The following is a 20,106-nucleotide window of genomic DNA, read 5'->3' as shown; positions in this document are numbered from 1 at the left end:
GCTTTTTAGTACAAAACCTGGGTGCCATCAAATGAAGTGAGCAGGTGGCAGATGAGAAATAAACAAGGCTGGTGAGAGCGTTCTGGGAGGGATCATGGTTTGCCTTTAGCCAGACCTTTGCTCTTGCACTGGATGTGTGCAGTGTTTCTGTACTGCAGTGCAAATAGCTGATGGTACCATGATGCGGGGCCCTTGTCTTGAGAACTCGAGCAATGGGCCAAGTTCCCAGCGTACAAGGTATTACACAAATAACAAAAATATTCCCATCTTCCAGGAACGTGCTATAGAAGAGGCCTGGATAACCTGGGGGGCAGAGTCCCACTGCTGAGTGCAGGCTGTGGCTGCCACGTTAACTGCAGTAAAGAATAAGCATTGAACAGTTAAAACTGCTCCGATGCGCTGCTAAGAAGTAGGTAAGTAGTGCGTCGATACTGAGGTTTTGTTAACTGTCTAGTCACAAATGCACGAAATTGTATAGGTCATCACGTGGCCTGTATTTCTGGGAATGCAGAAAGTCTGCTTGGAAAAGATCCTTCAAAGCTGCCGCTTCTTGATCCAGCTGCTTGTGTGTTACATTATCTTCTTTCTCATTCCTTTGGCTTAGGCTGGGGATCAGCCGTGCCTGGCAACGGGGACGTTATCTGCAACGGCCGGACCCATGCGGGACCCACACACGCGCCCGTCACGGCAGGTAACGGCACAGTCAGTAGGTCTTGCTGGAACAGGGCAGCTGAAAGGAGCAGAGAGGTGAATTCTGCCCACTGAGCAGCTGCTGTAAAATCGACTAGAGGTCGTAGACTGTAATTTTATTTTTAATCACCAGAGAAATGCGAGCTGATGTGTTGGGGTGGTGAGCTCCCCTGAGGACTATGGAGAGAAACGGCGTGTGGGAAGGTGGGCGAGGGATTGCTGGTGAGGTGAGGGGGATGCCCTCCCTCGCTCCTTTGGCGGATGCCTTGTCTCCATGCTGCTGCGGGGGAATCGCCTTGGACATCCACGGGGACTCGACAGCCCGTGAACTGATGGACAATGGTTGGATGGTTCCTCAGTCTTGGAGCTAGGAGATAAGCTTCGTGCCATCCTGGCTTATCTTCTGCGTGGTTCCGTGTGGTTTGGTTTTCTTCCTGCGGCAATTCCGACGTTGACGGGGTGGTTTGATCCTGTGTTCGAAGCGGAGGTGTGGAGGGCGGGCACAGCCCTTGGCGCAGGAGGGGAGGAGGAAGCCTAGTGAGCCCGGAGACGCTTCGGTACCTCCTCGGGTATGTGGCGGGGTGAGGACAAAGCGGTAACCTCCCCGGACACCAGCTCTCTCCGGGCCCACTCAGGCCGCCCGCGACCCGGGCACCGCAGCCCGCGCAGCCGCCGACGGCGGACTACAGCCCCCAGGCTGCACCGCGGCTCGCCGCCAGTACCGCGCCGCGCTATTGGTCGTCCCGGAGCCGGCCGCCAATGAGGCGCGGGTATGTTGGCCAGGCGGCGGAAGAGGAGAGGCGCTCTTCGCAGCGGCGGCCCGGTGCGAGTGGGGGGCGCGGCGGGGAGAGGCGTCCCCAGCGCCCGCCCCGCCGGTATGGGGGGCAGCGAGAGCAGCCACGGCGGCAGGAAGGTCTCCTTCGGGCTGGATGAGCGGGAGCAAGTCCGGGTGCTGCAGGGCATCAGGGTGAGGCGGCCCGAGGGTGTTCTGGGGCCGGGGGAGGAGGGCAGGGACCTGGGCTGAGGAGGGCCCCGCTGGAGTGGCAGGGTTGGGCAGGGAGAGCAGGGGAATGTGGTGCAGGGGTGGAAGGGGAAAACCAGCAAGGAGGAAGGGGGGGAAAACTGGAAGGCTGAAGGAGTAGGGGGTTGGGGAGGCAGTGGGATGACTGGAGAGTGGTGGGAAAGAGGCTGAGTGCCTGAGCATGGCTTTTCTTGAGCGGTGACACACCAGCCCTTTATTTCCCCTTCCAAACTCTGCTCTCAACCCTCTTTCCCTCCTCACTGCTTGATGACCCCATCTTGCCCCTGCCTTGTGCTTTGCAGGCAGCTTGATGCTAAAGGCACTTGCTTGGCTCTGAGGGCATCCAAGAGGAGGATACCTCTGCAGTTATTAGTGATACCAAGAGCTTGGCAAAGCACTGCTGCCTGAACATACAGGGAGATGAGAGATTGTGGGGCTTAGTGAGATAAGGGGAGTTTCTAGGAGAGGCAGTGGGAAGCTGCTTCCTGAACTTTGATCAGACATCTACATGTATGTGTTGTGAAAACAAGCCTTAGAGAGTGGGGGTGGTATCATTAAGGAACATTTTTTTCCCCCATCAAGATTTCTCTCCCTATTTTTCATTGGTTATTTAAGGTTTTTTTGAGTTTGTTTTATTTGTTTGTTTGGTTGTTTTTTTTATTACTACCATCATTTTCATTGCTGGCGCTTCTTCATACTTTTAGCTGGTTTTCCCCTAAGATTCGTCTGAAATGAGCTTGCAGAGTGTGTTTTGCTGTGGTTACTTAATTTTCTTCCCATTTGACTAATCACACGACAAAAGTTAACTAAGATTGTGTCAATCTCCTTTTTAAATTGTTTGATGGAGGTGAAGTTGTTCTTGCCTGATTTCTCTTTACAGGATATAGGCAGGGACCCCTCACCTACCATCGATGTAACTTGTTCTGCTGCTTTAATTTAGTTAGCAGCTCCATCAACTAGATGCTGATGGAACTAGAGGAAAATGTGGCTTTGTTGTTACTGGTTTGTTTATGACCTCCAGGAGCTCAAGATGAAGACACCCTATGTATCTCATGACTGCTGATTAGGTTAAGTGAGCTGTGGTCTTTGTAGACCTTTCTGTTTGCCTTCCTGAAGTCAAAGTTTTTCTTTTTTCTTTTTGTTAGTTTGTTTGCTTGTTTTGTGAAACAAAATAATCCTTCCCCATTCTTAGTACCAAGGATGTTATTTGGTTTTTTTGCAGCTATGTGTATAAAAGTAATTCCATTGAGCCTGCCCTTAACTAAGTCTGGCTTTTAACAGATTTGTGTTTTTAAAAAACAGTTACCATAAACAGGAATTTGGCATGATAACAACATATAATGAAGATGTTAAAAATGCTGTTAAGTTGGGTAGCAGTGGCATAGCTGAAAGTAAGTCTTCTGCTGTGACCAGCCTAGGTGGGGAAACAGCCTTGTTATGTTTTGTTCTGGAGCCAGAACATTCAGCACAGAACTTTTGACCTTGGGAGGAAGAAGGTGTCAATCTTAACAGTGCTGCGAGAAGCCCCTTGGACTGATCTGCTAGAAAACTTATAGTTAACTTTTCTTTCTTTTCCATGGGTTTGGACCCAAGTAAGGGAGCGAGGATGAAGTTGAGATTGCAAAAATGTTTGCAGCCATATGTGAATGGGAGGGCTGTGCAGCTGTTCTCTGCCATGTGGTTTGCAGTTCTGCCATGCTGAGCTGGGTTAGTAAGCATGGGGGAAGAAGAAGAAGGATGGATGGATAGACTTACAACCTGCTTAGTTGTTTTCCTTCTATTTCTGGTAAATATGTCCCTACTCAAGAGCTTGGCTTGTTTAGCAGTGTTCTCCACCTTTGTTATTATTTGTGGAAGATTAATTGTCATTGTCTAGTGAAGCCTTTAGGGTCAGTAGATTGGAGGTTTTACCACTTACTGATAGGGTATGTTTTTTAAAAATGTAAATTCAATATACAGATGACCACATGGATTCAAAGGACCATGGCATTTAAATGAGGTAACTGGCCACACTTTTGCAGTATCATGGAATCTAACAAACGGGGAGCTTTTATATTGAAATATTTGTACATTAAGAGTTGACTTCATTAATTTTTTTCCTGTATACATGTGTTTCAGCTCTCTGAAGATGTAGTGAACCGGATGAAAGAATCTCCTCAAAGTAAAAGGGACAACCAGAGATCGCCCTGTTCATCCAATGGCACAGCTTCACCTTCACCAGCTGCAGAAGGGAAACCGAAATCTCCTACAGGTACTGTCATTCCCTATCAGGTCTAGTGACTGTTTTGATACACTACTCAGTAGTGCTGCCACTAGATGTTATATAGTATGCAGTACATATAGTATGTGTTTTTCAAGACTCTCTTGGTGTGAGAGGAGTTTTTTGATTAGTATGTAACATTTTTGTGTATGTATATATTGGCATCGTTGAATGTCTTGGATGTTACAGTCCTGTGATGTCCTCTTTATGTTTCTGAAAGGTAGCTGTGTCATCTGGCAGTTGGAGCAGTTGAAATGGTATGGTTCTAGTTCTGTCGCTGTGTGACCTTAAGTAAGACAACTTGTTTTTCTAGGTCCTTTCTCTCCCTTCTCCATCTTTGGATTACCACCCTTCTCAGATAATTTAATGAACCTGTATCACTTTGTGAACATTTCAAATGAACATGTAATAAGCAAGGCAGATTTTTCTTTTTTTTTTTTTTTATCCTGGCAAGCTGCCTTGTTGTCTCCTTTGCATGCACATGGAGTATATTGCAGATGGGTGGGAGAAATACTGCTTTTTGTTCTTTGGAAATAAGCTCATAGGGAAGGATAGACTGACTAAGCACAGCTTGCCAAGTGGATGATGAGAACTTGGTTTCTGAACTTGTCTTCCTTTACAGGTCAGGAAGCTATTTGATTTCTCTTGATTCTCAAATACACTTTGTTGATATGTTATCGGTGTGGATTTGTTTAGGGCATCCAGACTAATATGAAATTAGGAGCCAAGCCTTTGCTTGTAGAGATTTGCTTGCTGTTAGCCTGCATCTTTCCTGAAAGTGGATTCAGCCTTATGGATGGTCTGAACTCCATCAGATAATTTAATCTCCACTTGTGGGGTCCCTTGTAATTACAAGGAAGGCAGGAGGTCAGGGGTAAGACTTAATGGAACTGGAGGAAGGAAGTGGAAAATAGGTCTAAAACCATGTTTCAGTATAAACTAGGGTTTGAGCAGTTAACTAACATCCTTACCTAGAGTTTCTGTAGCATGCCTTGTTCAGTGTGCCTTGTGGAAGGCAATGCTGTCAGTGTCTCTTTGTTTCATGAATTCAAACTCCATCCCTCAAACTTAAATTTTCTTGAGACTTTTCAAGGTGTATTGTTTTTTTTTTCTTCGTGAGATAACACTCACATGTGAAATTCTCCTCTTCTCAAATAATTTATGATGTGATGAAGGGCAATGTTTTGTACTATAGTTGTCACAGGTTTCTATTCTTCTTTCTAGGAATCCAGCCACCAATGGCAAGTGACTCTGGTCAGAAGTCTTCTGCTGCAGAGCAGGAACTGTACAGGAGGTGAGGTGAAGTTCTTGGAAAAGACAATAGTTTAGCTCCTTTTGGACTATATATTTATGTGTGTGTGTGTGTATATATATATATATATGTAAGTTTTACTTCAGTCCAAGTGCAATGACTGTATGTTTTAATGCCTGAGAATCCCCTCTGGAGCCTTTTTTGGTTAAGGGCCATGGAACACATGTTTTTAGGGAAGCCTGTCCCTTAGCCAAAAGGGGAGCTGTGGGCAATTGGAGTGGTGTTTGGAGAAACAGGGAGGACCAGTGTAATGAGTTGGTAACTACAGAAAACTTGCATGTGATGTGCATTGCAAGACTGATAAAGCATAAACTTGAGTACAGTTGCCTTTTCTGGGACAAATGAAGGAGTCTTAAGTGTTTGATACTTCCCTTAGGGATTTTGGAATCTCAAACATGGTAATGGTTTTAATTAAGTTTATGCCTAAAATAATCAGATCTATCTTATGTATCTGATTCCATTCCTCCTCCTTTTCCTAGACTGGACATAATGCCTGTCAGCCAGTACTAGAGTGCTATGAATTTTTCACCCAAGGGTATTTTAATTTATTAAGATAAAAATACCTGTAAAGATGGGGTAGGGGTGAGGAAAAAAAAATTGCAGAAGAAAACTGTCCTTCTCTCTGACAGAACCACAGCAGTCTCCTCCTAGTTCTAGGCATTGCAGGGTACTGAGAACTTCAGTTCTGCGTAATTCAGTATCTTTCTGTTATAAAACTGCTGGCGTGATCTGTCTGTGTTCTTAAAGATGCTGTAAAGATTAGTCTTTTCCTGTTCTTTCCTTTGCTGCTCTGATGGTAGTCTAGGTAACAATGAAAATCAGTCTCTGTGTGCATGGTGGTTTTTGAGTATTGCAACAGACTGACCAAACCTGTTAAAACCCTGTTGCATCAATCACACTGTCCTTGTGGAAGTCAAGAGATGTGACCAAGAACAGTCTCTGGAAAGCTGGTCACTTGGGGACCGTGGAATCAAAATTGCTGGCAGTTTTCAGTGTTGAGCTACTGAACTGCATCCCAAATACCTGATCTGGGAAAGGAGAGGTCGGGGCAGAAATGCAGTGGAAAGGTAGGCAGGGAAGACAAGAAAGGGAGGAGCAGTTTGTATGTGTGTGGGTCAACTGTGGAACCAGAACCAGGCCTGGATGGGCTGAAATGCAGCCTGAAAAGTTTGTGGATGACACCAAATTGAAGGAATGGTCACTGTGCTGGGGAGCAACATTGCCACTCTCAGGGACCTCAGCAAGCTAGAGACATGGGACAAGAGAGGCTGAGGGAACTGCATTGGCTTAGCCTGGCAAAGAAGGGGGGTACGAATTGTTGTTTTCAACTTCCTAAAAAAGTAAAATAGAGACAGTTCCAGACTTGTCAGAGGTGCACATGGAAAGGACAAGAGGCAAGGGACACAGATCACAGCAAGGAAATTCTGCCTGAGTATTGGGGGGCTGGGGGGAAACCCCAAACAGTTGTTGAGTGCAGTGAAGCACTGAAACAGGTTGCACCAAAAGGAGAGGTGCTAGGCTGGACCTTGTTCTCACCAACAAGTTGGGGCTGGTGGGGAATGTGAAACTCAAGGGCAGCCTTGGCAGCAGTGACGATGAAATGGTGGAGTTCAAGATCCTTATGGCAGTGAGGAGGGCGCACAGCAAGCTTGCTACCCTGGACTTCAGGAGAGCAGACTTTGGCCTCTTCAGGGATCTTCTTGGTAGAGTACCCTGGGATAAAGCCCTGGAGGGAAGATGGGCCCAAGAAAGCTGGTTAATATTCAAGGATCACCTCCTCCAAGCTCAGGGGCAATGCATCCCAACAAAGAGGAAGTCAGGCAAAAATGCCAGGAGGCCTGTGTGTATGAACAAGAAGCTCCTGGACAAACTCAAACACAAAAAGGAAGCCTACAGAGGGTGGAAACAAGGACAGGCAGCCTGGGAGGAATACAGAGAAATTGTCTGAGCAGCCAGGGATCAAGTTAGGAAGGCCAAAGCCCTGACAGAATTAAATCTGGTCAGGGACATCAAGGGCAACAAGAAAAGCTTCCATAGGTATGTCGGTGATAAAAGGAAGACTAGGGGAAATGTGGGCCCTTTCTGGAAGGAATGGGAGACCCGGTTACCCAGGATATGGAGGAGGCTGAAGTACTCAATGACTTTTTTGCCTTAGTCTTCACCAGCAAGTGCTCCAGCCACACCACCCAAGTTACAGAAGGCAAAGGCAGGGACTGGGAGAATGAAGAATTGCCCAGCATAGGAGAAGATCAGGTTCAAGACCATTTAAGGAATCTGAAGGTGTATAAGTCCATGGGACCTGATGAGATGCATCTGGCTAACCCCTGTTATTGTTGTATGTCCCTTGATCTTTTCCAAAGCAGTATCTACTTATCTAGCTAACTACTTTCTATTCGCACTGTTTTCAGGTGATAATTAAGTCCTTAGTAGAGCTAAATATAACTGAAGTATAAGCTTATATGGTGCTAAGTCTACTGTTGTTGCCATAGCTGTAGCTCACCAAAATTGCAGGTCATGTTTAAAGTTTGTTGGACTTCTGAATTCCTGCTGATAATGGAGGGGCTGTGAGCAGATTTTATGTCAATAGATTATGGATTTGTGTTTTGGCTCTAGGCAGGTGTCGTGGTTTAACCCCGCTGGCAACTAAGCACCACGCAGCCGCTCACTCGTGTCTCTCACAGTGGGATGGGGGAGAGAATCAGAAGGGTAAAAGTGAGAAAACTCGTGGGCTGAGATAAAGACAGTTTAATAGGTAAAGCAAAAGCTGTGCACGTAAGCAAAGCAAAACAAGGAATCCATTCAGCTCTTCCCATGGGCAGGCAGGTGTTCAGCCATCTCCAGGAAAGCAGGGCTCCATCAGGCATAATGGTTACTTGGGAAGACAAAATGCCAACACTCTGAATGCCCTTCCTTCCTTCTTCTTCCCCCAGCTTTATATGCTGAGCATGACGTCATAAGGTCTGGAATATCCCTTGGGTCAGTTGGGCTCAGCTGTCCCAGCTGTGTCCTCTCCCAGCTTCTTGCGCCCCCCCAGCCTACTCACTGGTGGGGTGGTGTGAGAAGCAGAAAAGGCCCTGACTGTGGGTAAGCACTGCTCAGCAATAACAAAAACATCCTAGCATTGTCAACTCCAAAACACAGCCCCATACAAGCTACTATGAAGAAAATTAACTCTATCCCAGCCAAAACCAGCACAGCAGGGATAGTCCATGCTAAGCCATGACCCTGTTGCCAGAAGTCTGCTGATCACCTTCTCTCTGTTTGCTTTTGGCACTCATACAGGTATGAACGAGAACAGGCACTGGTCCAAGAGGAGTTGCTCCGGCTGGCCAAAAGAGAAAGGGAAGCAGCCAGTGAGGCCTTGAATACTGCCCTTCAGCGGGAAAGGAACAACACTAATGAAGAGAGGCAAAAAGCGGCCCAGCTGGTGGGTAACAAAAAACCCTAGTATGTTTCCATGTAAGACAGGCTAAAATATCTCTGCTTGAGGGGATTCATTAAATGTCGCTTGTGTGATGAGCTTAGAAACTTTGATTTAGGCTGAAGCACTCATCACCTCCTAATGCATCACTTAATGTTTGGCTTACAGCGTAGCTGGCAAGCTACACTTGTAGCATGTCATGCAGCGATGCTAAGGCCAAGCTTGCAGGGAAAGGCATAAGTAATGACTGTGCTGGGGACAGCTTTACCTGTGGCAGGTCAGTGTGGTTTGTGTATATGGAGTCCCTGTCTGAGCTAGAGAGAACTCTTTTAAACCATCAAGTGTATGAAATGAATGTTTTGATATATACAGGGTCAGATTCTGCTGTCTTGATCCACCCTGAAACTTTGCTCTGTTTTTCTAGAGTATAATTGTGCAAATACCCAAATTAATAAAAAGTAATAATGAGTTCTGTTGTTTGAGTCTTATGATGCTGGTAATAAGAGAACTGTTACAAAACTGTCAAGTATTGTAACGTTTTGAAGAAGGCTTAAGATTCATTTTTAGGGACCAGGAAGCATAAATGCCTTTTGTACGCACCACTGACTCCCAAACCAATCTGTTCTTGCCCAGCAGGCAGACTTCTTTTTGGCAACTTCTTGCTGCAGCCTTTACTGTTAGTTAGGCACCTTGGTGCTTGAGAAAACTCTTTGGGTTATTGTCATACCAGTGCTGAGAAAAGCAGTGATGGAGACAGAAGTACAGCGAGATGAGACTGAGTAGAGCAAAAGGCTTATATCACTACAGTAGATTGGGGTTGTCATTGGTGCTTAATATTCATATGATACTATTTTCTATTGTTTTCTTTTAAATACGGACGTTACTATGGCAATGGCATACTGCCTGTAAACAATGCAGAGTCTTATTGGAACTGCCACATTTTCCTGGCCTGTGGTAGTATGAGGTGTTGGCGTGTGACAGCAAGGTGGGACTAGGCTTGCCACAGTGAGATCAAACTGCCTATTCATTTGGACTGTGCTGTTGAAACTTTATTGAGAGAGCTAGACTAAGAGTAATTCTCCTCGCCTGGTACATACTAAAAGGATGGTTTAGGGAGAGGACAGACTTGAGTAATGATGGTCTTTACTGTGTTTCTTCCATCCTACTGATCTGTTGCATGCACTTGATTTAAATGAAGAATCTTTCTATGAGCATGTTTTTTCTATATGTTGAATGCTAACAGGCGTGGCTTACCCAGGCATGTGACTTGGCTGTGAAGCATTTTGAGGTTATAATACGAAGGCATTTTGGGGGGCTGAATAAATAAAATTTATATAAAAATGGCCATAAGGGTTCAGACAGAAGGTCCTTCTAGCTGTAGTCCATCTCTGGCGAGCTCCATAGCAGCTGCTTACGGAGAGCATGAGAACAGAGCAGGTGTATAGCAATATTTCTTACTTGTATACCCTTGCAACTCCTGCCGTTCTGGGGCTTAGAGGCTTCTTCAGCAAGAGGCTGTATTTTCCCGTTGGTAGTTAACAGTCCTTAATGAAATTGTCTCCCATGAATTTGTGAGTTTGTGTTTTTGGACCCATTTGTGCTTTTTGACTCCATGATAACATTTGTATGTGGTTGGATTGGTAGGTCTCTGAGATTTGCTCTCCTGGTTATAGCTTGTGAATGGCTGCTGTGTCGTAGGAAATTTCCTCTTGGCAGATTGTGCCCTAACCACGGGAAGCTGCAGGATTGCTGAGCTTTAGAATAGTGATGTCTGAGGCAGGTGACTGCTGTTCCTCTGCATAGGGCATCTGGGTCAGCAGATGCCATATTAACTCTCTTTCTACTAGAAAGAAAATATTCTCTTTATGAATGCAATTAATGGACTTCTGTAAAGGTGGGGGGGAAGAAGCTAGTGGATTTATTGTCCAATCTAAAGATGTGGCCTGGCTCAGAAGTAGAGCCCTGCCCTCCTGCAGTGAGGTGTAGAGTCAATCCTGGAGAAATATGACTAGCAGAATCAGGCAGTATTTGTGAAGTGTAAAGAGGGCACCTCTAAAATGAGTTGGGACCTGACCACTAACATACAAAAGCTGTTCTAGTATCTGAATTGGCTTTTAATCCTGCAGTGTTGCATACCCAGATACTGCATACTTGATGCTCTGCAAAAATCTGATCAGGCTCTCCTTGTGTAACCCATAAAAGATAAATAGTAACCATGGAGTGTTAGCCCAGAAGGTGGTGCAAGAATGAGAAACTGTTAAATTTCATTGCTCTTTAACTATCTCTTGATCAGTCATAAATTTAAGATCCTTAAAAATGGAATAGTCTAGCCTGTCCTTGCAAAGATGAGGTCAAAGCTACTGTCTATCGGCTTCTAGATGTCTTCCTAAGCAGGAACTGTTTTTGCCAGCCTTTTAAATTATTTGGATCCCTATCAGACTTGCTTTATCTCAGCTACAGTTTCCTTTTGGGCATGGTTACCTTATTGTATTGACTCAATCCTATTCAAATCATACCTGTCCTTTGTCTTCCCGTATTGTTTTCTTCCTTTATTTGGAATAGGGTTTGAATGTTTCTTGTTTGCTCTTCTGGTTTTTAGCCCTAGTATATGAGGCAAATAATGGGTGTGAGCTGCTCTTTCAGCCCTTCTGTGTCAGTCTTCTCTTTCAGGTAGAAGATAGCAGTGGAACTCTAGGTACCTAGTGGTAGTCCAGGTGCAGATGGCACTGGAAATTATCTACTTAAATTTATAAGGGAACAACTTCCAGGGTTTTTGTTGTTGTAACCTATTAGGGAAGCCAGAGAAAAATGGGGCAACTCCCATGAAAGAAATAACAAATGAATAATTTGCTTCTAGCAGCACTTAATTTAGTAAAAATTGAAAATCATGCCACATGTAATTAGAAAGTTTTGTTTTATTTATTTATTTTTTAAAAATATTTGTAGTAAGATCTTGAGCTGCCCTGTGCCCTTAACATATCAATGGTTTGGTGATTAGTAGCCTTCTCTTATACAGTTGTCTCCAGTAGTCCTGCAACCTTACCATTTGCAGACCATAACTACAAATGTGATAGCTGTATTTTGAAATTATTTCATTTTGATTGTGCTGAACGTCACTTGTCATTTAATCTGTTCTTTATGATTTTCATTCACTGACTTTTATTATTAGCAGTATTGCTATGAAGCACTTCTTCAGTCTTACTATGTAATACACATTCCTGATGAGAGCGTGGACTAGAGCTAACCTTTGATAGGGAACTTGCTGTCAGCTTCTGGAGCCAGTTACTTCATCATTTATGGGGTAGGGTGCAGATTAAAACTTGTTGTTGGTTATTTTTTTTTTTTGTGATGTGTGTGTTTATTGTTTGTGTGTTGGGGTTTGTTTTGTTTTGGTTTTTTTATTGAAGCGGTGCACTGGTTACAAGAGGGATTTAGAATTAAGTACCTGGGTCCCATTCTGCATTTCATCTTGATCTTTCTTTTTTTTTAATCACTTTGAACAAGGTACTTAGCTTCTAGGTACCTTAGATTTTGAATAGAAGTCCTTAAAATTTTAGTTTAAGAAGCAAAACAGCTCTCTAAGTAGAAACACCGCAGCATTCACTTCCCTCTTTGAGTGAATATGGCTTTTGATTAACCATGGGGGACTGGCTCAAATGGAAGTAGTCTGCTAAGCTGCTGCAGAAGAACTCTCACCAATTTGTATTAGAGATAAAATGTTTTGTTTGTTTGTACAGCACTGCAGGATTGTGGTGCTGACTGGACTCTGAATAATTTAATGCTGTGGGTACTTACTATACAACAAGGATTATATGTGCAGTACTTCACAGCAGGGCCTAGGGTGTTTAACTAATGCTTGTAGCATGCCTTAAGTCTCATGTGAAATATCCAAGAATTAATATAGCTATCTTTAAATCCTTTTTTATTTCTAGCATGAGGAACTTCCAAAGTTGTCACAGTCAAGTTATTTAATTGCTTCACTGTGTTTTGAATAGTCTCACCTTTCCTCTGTACCAGGAGTCTTACCTTTTTCACTTCCAATTAATCAAAACCTCTTCTCTCAACTTCTCAGTTCTTTTGACTTTCTTTTTTTCTCCTTCTTACCAACAAAAGAAACTTTGCAAGCAAAGCTGCTCTTTTTTCTCCTCTCTGCTTTTGTAATCTCCTAAGGCTGTGCAGCATGTGCAGCATATGCATCATGAGCCTCTTGGAGCCAGTGACTCCCTGCGTGATGGTTTTCGCTGAAACCTTTGAGACAAATCAATGTGGAATGGGAATGGATAAAAGCAGAAGCTGGGGGGGGGAATAAACGCGATTAAGCAAAGACATCTCATTACTACTCTAGAAAGGGAGGATTATAACTTATAAAATAGGAGGATCTCATTTAGGGGCCATGTGTGCCTGTGTTATCAGGACAGAGGGAGAGCAAATAGAATAAATGAAATTAATACTTTGAAAAGAAGCATTACCCGGATTTGAGAATTGAACTAATATGATTTGTGCAAAGCCCTGAAGTTCTTATCTCCCCATTTAATACCCCTAGGATAATGGCTTTGTCAGAGTTATTGACCAAAAGTCGTCTTCCTTTCCACTTTGAAAGAATGAATTCAGAAATGGGGTGATGGTAGGACAAACTTTGCACCATGATTAGCTTTTTCAGACAAGACTGACAGGCATTGGTTGCTGTGTGAAAACAGAATTCCTCAATTGCCAGGAAAGAGTTTCTCCAGCCATCAATGATGGATGGCTTACTGTTCCCAGCGTTCCTGGTCATGCCCCTCTCACTGGCTTGCGGTATGGCAACCTTTGCTTTCTGGTGGCTGCGGCATTGCACAGTTGTGATTAGTGTGGCCCAGAATATAAGCACGGGAGGAAATACTCACAAGGATTTAGGGTTTTTCTCTGGTTGCTCCAGTAGCTGATTGTAATTGGTCTTAGGCTGTTGGATTCTTTCAGATGATTTCTTGCCTTGAAATAATCTCTTTGCTCTTCAGAGCCTCTCATCTCCTCTTGTCGATTCAGGAGAGAAGGGCTGAAGGAAGAACACATGCCTGGGAATGGCTTTGGTCAGGGCAGTGGGTTTTGATATTGGTGACATCTTGTGAATGTGGGATGCTGAACTCTTGGGCTTAGCCTGTGGCATTCTTTGGACACTTCCACCCTTGGTTTAGTGCATATTGGTCTGCTGACATTTTAAATGTTATGTTTTCTTCTCCATTTCAAAGTATGTGGAGGTAAAACTGCTAAAAGCAGCATAAACAGCCCATTCATAGATTGACACAATGGAGGAGAATTTTGGTGGTAGCAGGAGAGTGATCAGGTGGAGTAGTGTTTTCTTTCTGGCCCTGTAGGGGTGGAATTGGTCCATTCATGGAAAATTTTCTTTAGATTTCTGGTCATTGATGAAACTTCAAGCCAATCTCGCTTACATTTTTTGCTGTGAATTGCCCATTGTTATAGAGCAGTATCAGCTGTAGGTGCAGCTGAGCTGGTACTGAAGATGGTTTTAGAAACAGTCCTGAACATGATTTAGTTTTGTTAAGGCTTTCATTTACTTTGTGATAAGCTGGGGATCAGCTTCATCCTGGCTGATTAACCATAGGTAAGCATCTCTAGATTAGACTGGGGTTTTGTTGTGCGTAATCTCCTATCATTGTGACAAGCTGGAGTGACTGGCTGAGGTCCAGTAGTAGCATGGTGTTTGTTGAAACTGTGACAGTGTGGGGCCATCAGTGAAGCGAGACTGCTGTTTTTGAGGTCAAGCCTCTATTGTCAAAACTTGTCATTTTTTCCTCCCTCTTTATTTGAGTTGATGTAATGAAAAGTATTGTCTTTGTGAGCTTTGCATTATGGTTGGATACTGCTCACATCAGGGCCAGTTTTGCTCATCCTGTTTGTTCTGCAGCTAAAATGTAGCACACTGAGCTAAAACCCTTCTCTTTCTAAAGTTGCAAGCCTACATGTAGGAAATAGGTTGGTTCTGGGAGGAGACATTGCTAATACAAGTCTTGGGTTTTAGTGTTTAGAGGCTCTTTAGTTTCTGTAAATATTTCTTGATTGAAGTTTTTTGTGGGTGAAGCAGAAAACATTGATTTAAATCAGCAAGTATGGAGGCTTGTTTTAAATAATAGTGCAAAGTGAGGAAAAAAGCCCATTCAGTTATTTTTCTCCAAGCTTGATTTTCATTGATGTTAGTGATTAGCAAAAAGTATCTCCATGTGTTTACTAAAGGAATGACACCTTTTTTTCCCCGATTAATTTTTATGTCATCTTTAGAAAATGACTTGTGCATTTAGTTACTAGAACATTAATTCCCACATATAGTGTGGGTACTGCCAGTTGTGGGGGCAGTACCTCCTGATGAGCCTTGTTCCCTGCAGTTTGGTTATTTGCAGATCATTCAGGTACTGTGTGTCTAACACTGACATACCTACCCTTAGGGCATGCAAAACCAGCTAGGGAACTCTGACTGGGTTAGCAGGAGTGGCATTCTCTTTGGCTAGAAGTTGCAATGCAGTTGTTTTCAATTACTTTCACTAATTGAATAAAACTGCCTTTTAAATGTGTTGATACAAATGGAAAGATATGTTTTTTGGTTTAAGCCTTAATGATTTATAAAATGTTGCAAGCTATTGATAGGGGGATTTAAATAGCTAGGCTGAGTAGCTTCAGACCTTGTTCCTCCTATTCTTCTCATTCTTGCTGTCAGAGCCAAGATATGTTTCTGGACTTTCCTTTCAAGAAAATGTATTAATGTGTGGAGTCTTCAAAGTTAGTGCTCTGTTATTCTATAGTCTCTGGCCAGAACATTCCTCCTTTTCCCCCAGTTGGGTTCCTCTTTGGCTGCTACCTTGTACTATCGAAGTGCGTGCACTTCTGCAGTGAAGGAATTACTTCTTTTTATGAAACCATTAAACATTTAAGGGATCCCTATAGAAAGTAATCTTGCAGTATTAAGTGGTGGACTTTGGAAAGGTTTGCATTAAATTTAAACTTGGCATGGTGAGGATCTGCATGACTTCTACCTTCAGCAAGCTAATAACTTCCAGTCTCTGGAGCATCAGTGAGGTCTAAATTTAACTAAAGCAATTTTGGAGAATGTGTACTACAATGAACCCAGAAAGTAAAAACACAGTAAAACCAAAAGAAAACTTTCTCTTTCTCCATCTTCTCTTGAGGGAAGGCAAAGTTGTTATCTGGTTAAGGGTAAGATGCTGTGTGTGTACCCCTTATTTTGCCTGCTACTGCTTCTGTGATTTGTCAGACATTTATAGTGTTTTTTTAACAACTTCCAATTTCTGCAGCTGGTCTTTTATCTCCTGACTGAAGGTTAATTTGTGTTTGGAGAGTTTTTGCAGATTTCAGCAGCTGATGGTCGTTTGAGCCTCTCATTTTTGTAGTCTCTTGGGTTAAGGGACCTTATCACAAGGTTGGCCTCTTTTTAAAGCCTATAGCTGGAACAAATGGAAGTTGGCTGTGGTGCTGCCTACTTCCCCTGTGTTGCCTTCAATTCTCCTGTACCTATATTTCACACTTTTTTTTTTTGTACCAAGTTCATATACTCCACAGAAACTTCTTCCAAGTTCATTTGTTCTGCTTTAGGGTTACTGTAAAGCCATTCCATCATTTAAGAAGCAAAATATAAGATTAGCCTTCCTTTCCCCCTATCTATAACTACAAAATATTCAATTCATAAAGAAATAAGATAATAACATGTTGATATTTTTCTATGAATGGTCCAGCAAAGCTAGTACTGCATCTTTTTTTTTTACTGCCAAACTACTGTGCAGTAGTAGAATTCTGCTCTAATTTTGCAGCTAATTTTGGGGGCATAAGCAACAGAGATTTAGTAATGCATCAGGGTGTTTCAGTAAGCTTTCCTTTCCTATGAGCCAGTATTAGTCAAATGTGGTACAGTTTGTGGTATGAGATTGTCATAGGTATAAAGGCTGAGAGTGTTATAAGAATGTAGTTCCCCCTAGCTTGGTTAAACTTTATTTTCGGATTAAGATTTTGCTTGTCTGTGTTTTGAGTATTTGGAATATTACATACACCTAACTTAGTATTTGGTGATAGCTTTCTAGTATTCATTGTATTCTACCTAAAAAATAACAGTATTTGAGCCTTGAATCAATGATCCTTGATCACTGAAAATTTTCTTGATGTAGCTGGAATGTGTTACTTAAAAAGAGAGCAAGATTATGAATTTAAAGGGAAATAAGTTTGCACTGAATGGAACACTTTGATTGCTCTTGCGCTCTCAGATGGCAGTGTGAGGTAGGTGACCTGCCACTGGATGTAATTTTTGTCATATTCCCTAAATGCCATGAAAACTAGCTTTTGTGCTTCTGCCACCTTTTCTTGGAACCTTAACGTGTATGTCTTGATGTGATCCTCATTGACAACAGAGGCGTGGTAAAGAACATACCTGAGATGGACAGTGTTCGACACTGGGTGGCAATGTGAGAGAAAAATGATCCAGGGTTCTTTCTGGGTCTCAGTAAGAAAGGCTGACAAGTGGCTTAATAAAGTAGCTGTTTTAATAAGATAGACTAGAAAGAGGACTATAGATAGCAAGTAAATCTTATGCCCCTTCAGATGCTGGGGGCTCTGCTTTCACGCAGCATTGGACACACCCTGGATGGATTTTCCTGTGATGTGCTATGCGGATGGAGAGGTTCCTCCTTTTTCGTCATTTGAGCAATTACATTCTTACAAGAAAACAACTCTGTTCATAAAGGATGTTCACATGAGAACATCTTGCTCCTCTTTAGATAAAGACAAGGTCCTGCAGGGGCCAGTACCGAGGGGCAGCTGCCTGCAGGCTCCTCTTGTTACGATGCTGAGGAATCTGTGCAGCACAAGACAGGCCTGAAGGCCATGCTGTATCTTTATGTGCAGCATGGCGCAGGCCTGCACCTGCTCAGATTAACTGTTCTGTGGATCACCATCCCCTCGTTGCACAGTGGTCTCCCAGTTAGGATCGCTAAATTCCACCCCTTCTTCCACGTACAGTTTACCTTTCTCAAAGACAGGTAAGTTACAGATTATATTAGCAAGCTGTTCAGCTAATAGGAAGTTTCCTGATGGGCTGGAATCTCATCTATGTGATAACATCCGTCAGTGCACTGCACAGAGGGGCATGGGGTATTCCAGCAGGTTCCCATACAGCAGCTGCTCATGGTAACATAGGGGCTTCTCAAGCCCAAGTACCAGGCCCAACAGAGCAGATGTCTTCTGTTCCCAGATCACATTTCCTCAAATACAATGTCTTCTACAAGTCTCCCAATACAAATAGCTTTGTTGGATCATACTAGAAGATGAAGCTGAGTCTATGTGATATGATGGGAGAAATCAAAATAAGAACTGATGTTATTTCTTTATTTCTCACCTTAAAGAAAAGTTAAAGCAAGCTGATACGAAGAGTGAATTTCACTGAGGCTTTTTCTAGTTTGTTTATACCCTCTGCTACAGTTAGGTATCCTCAAACCTGCTTCTATTTGCTGATGAAGTTAATTTTCATTCTTGTTTGCTTCCCTCTCCCTCCCTCTTTCTCTCTCTTGTCTTTTTACTTTCCCCAAACTGCAGGATGGTTTGCTCCTGCTGCCTCTCCTCGTTGGTGGCGTTATCAGGCACGTGTGCAGTGGGTGAGATTGCAAACGCCACTGTTCTCCGGGATTCTAAGCATCAGACAATGTTTTACACGGCATCCCATTCTCTAGCTGGCTGGTTGGACATGATGTTGGTACCTTATCTTCACGCTGACACACACTGGACATTAATAGAAATACATTGCTGAGGCACATGTGTGGAATTTCAAGCAGCCTTTCTAGCTGTGCTTTAGATAGTCTATTGTGTGCTTAACCTCCTGGAAGAGGTTTTGATGAGAAGCGCATAACGTTAACTCTTGGGCAGCTGGGTGGACTCTCTTAGAGTTTCTTATTACAGTCAGCATAGTATCTTCCTAATTGCATGCTACTTGTGTATTTTGGAGTTTCAGCAGTTTTAAATCTGTCTTTCCATGACCAATATTCCTTCTTCCTAATGCAAATTTTAGGGAAGAAATAGCTATGTGTATTGCACATGGGGAGGAGGTAGGAAATACGTGCTGCAGAGGGGAGTGAGCTGCCAGCACTCTTGTTTACCTTTGTCTGAAGTCTGTCCCTGTATTATTTTTGGCTCTATGATTGCCTTACATCAACTAAAAAAATGACCTGGATGCAACTGCTGCTATTTGCCAGGAATTCCTTCTGCTTTTGGAGCACATCAGAATTTTTATTGTTTCCTTTGTACTATATATGTCTACTTTTCTCTGCTTGTTTGTTATGACCATCTACAATTATCTATATTATTTATGAGTACTGAGAAAAACATGATGGGAAGTAGCGTCTTAAAAGGGACTGTACTAAAGGAGAGGAAATGAGCTGATGACTTTCTCTTTGATTTTTAGACAATGAAAATAGAACACCTGCAAGCTTATGAGGGGAGGGAAGGAATTAGAGAGTTAGCTGGCTTTCTTTTTCCTGTCTGTGTGTTACATTGGGGGTTTAGAGCCTTTTTAGCCTCAAAGACTTTGTGATAATGGGCAGACTTGAAGGATGATGCAGTAGGAGTCGAGAGTAAAAATTGATCAAACAGACAGATAGAGCAGGGCTATGTATAATTACTGTCCAAAAGAAAAAAGCTCCATAGTTTAATACCTACTTGAATAGTACATTAGACTAAGGATACATTTGTTAAATAACTAGTGCTCTTCCAATTAGGACTGAGAGCTTGCCACATACATTCACTGGATCTTCAGCCTAATGCTTTTGCAATGGAAAAAGTGGTTCACTGTCTAGCAGATGACTTCAAGCCCCTTTCTTTTTCTAAACACATAGGCTTGTATCTCCTCTCTCCTTTTCCCTTCTCTCCAGCCTCTGAGGAGAATGTATTTGTTCCTCAGTGTTAATCTTGCTATAGTTGTAATTGGCACTGTCAAGCTGAAACTGTGACTCCCCTCTGTAGCTTCTAAACTTCCAATACACAAATAGTTCTGTACAAAAGCTGTTCTCTTCCTAGCTGAGGACCTGAACAATCAGTCATTTTTGTATTTTCATATGATATGCTCTCCTAGTTTAACAGCTAAATGTTGAAAAAGGGGGATTGGGAATAAGGGTATATATTAAAAAAACAACAAACAAACACCACCAAAACAAAACCCAACAAACGACCACAAAACAAAACAAAGCAACATCCCAAAAAAACCAAAACAAAGCAACATCCCCAAAAAAACAAAACCAAAAAAACCTCCCAAAACTCAACAACAGGAACAACAACAAAAACTTAATGTCAGCTGCAAATAAACTTACATGTTTCTAAAATCCTCTTCCCTAATTTTCCAGGGTAAAAGAATTTTGTTT

At 42.9% G+C, this 20,106-nt stretch overlaps 1 protein-coding gene across 3 annotated transcripts in view; it reads left to right on the top strand.

Moving 5' to 3' along the window:
* The first annotated feature begins 1,515 nt into the window (after window positions 1–1,515).
* CHCHD6 (coiled-coil-helix-coiled-coil-helix domain containing 6) overlaps window positions 1,516–20,106 on the top strand; it is a 115,749-nt gene continuing 97,158 nt past the window's right edge. For all 3 annotated transcript variants that reach the window (XM_010571792.1, XM_010571801.1, XM_010571782.1), the window contains exons 1-4: window positions 1,516–1,657; window positions 3,830–3,962; window positions 5,196–5,265; window positions 8,566–8,710. In XM_010571792.1, the coding sequence (XP_010570094.1) occupies window positions 1,568–1,657; window positions 3,830–3,962; window positions 5,196–5,265; window positions 8,566–8,710 (438 nt within the window). In that variant the 5' untranslated portion in view covers window positions 1,516–1,567. The remainder of the gene's footprint in view (window positions 1,658–3,829; window positions 3,963–5,195; window positions 5,266–8,565; window positions 8,711–20,106) is intronic.

The sequence above is a fragment of the Haliaeetus leucocephalus genome, unplaced genomic scaffold, assembly GCF_000737465.1.
Source record: "Haliaeetus leucocephalus isolate CR32 unplaced genomic scaffold, Haliaeetus_leucocephalus-4.0 Scaffold2, whole genome shotgun sequence".
Taxonomy (NCBI): Eukaryota; Metazoa; Chordata; class Aves; order Accipitriformes; family Accipitridae; genus Haliaeetus; species Haliaeetus leucocephalus.
The sequence above is the reverse complement of the archived record's forward strand: the minus strand, read 5'-3'. Positions and strand labels throughout refer to the sequence as shown.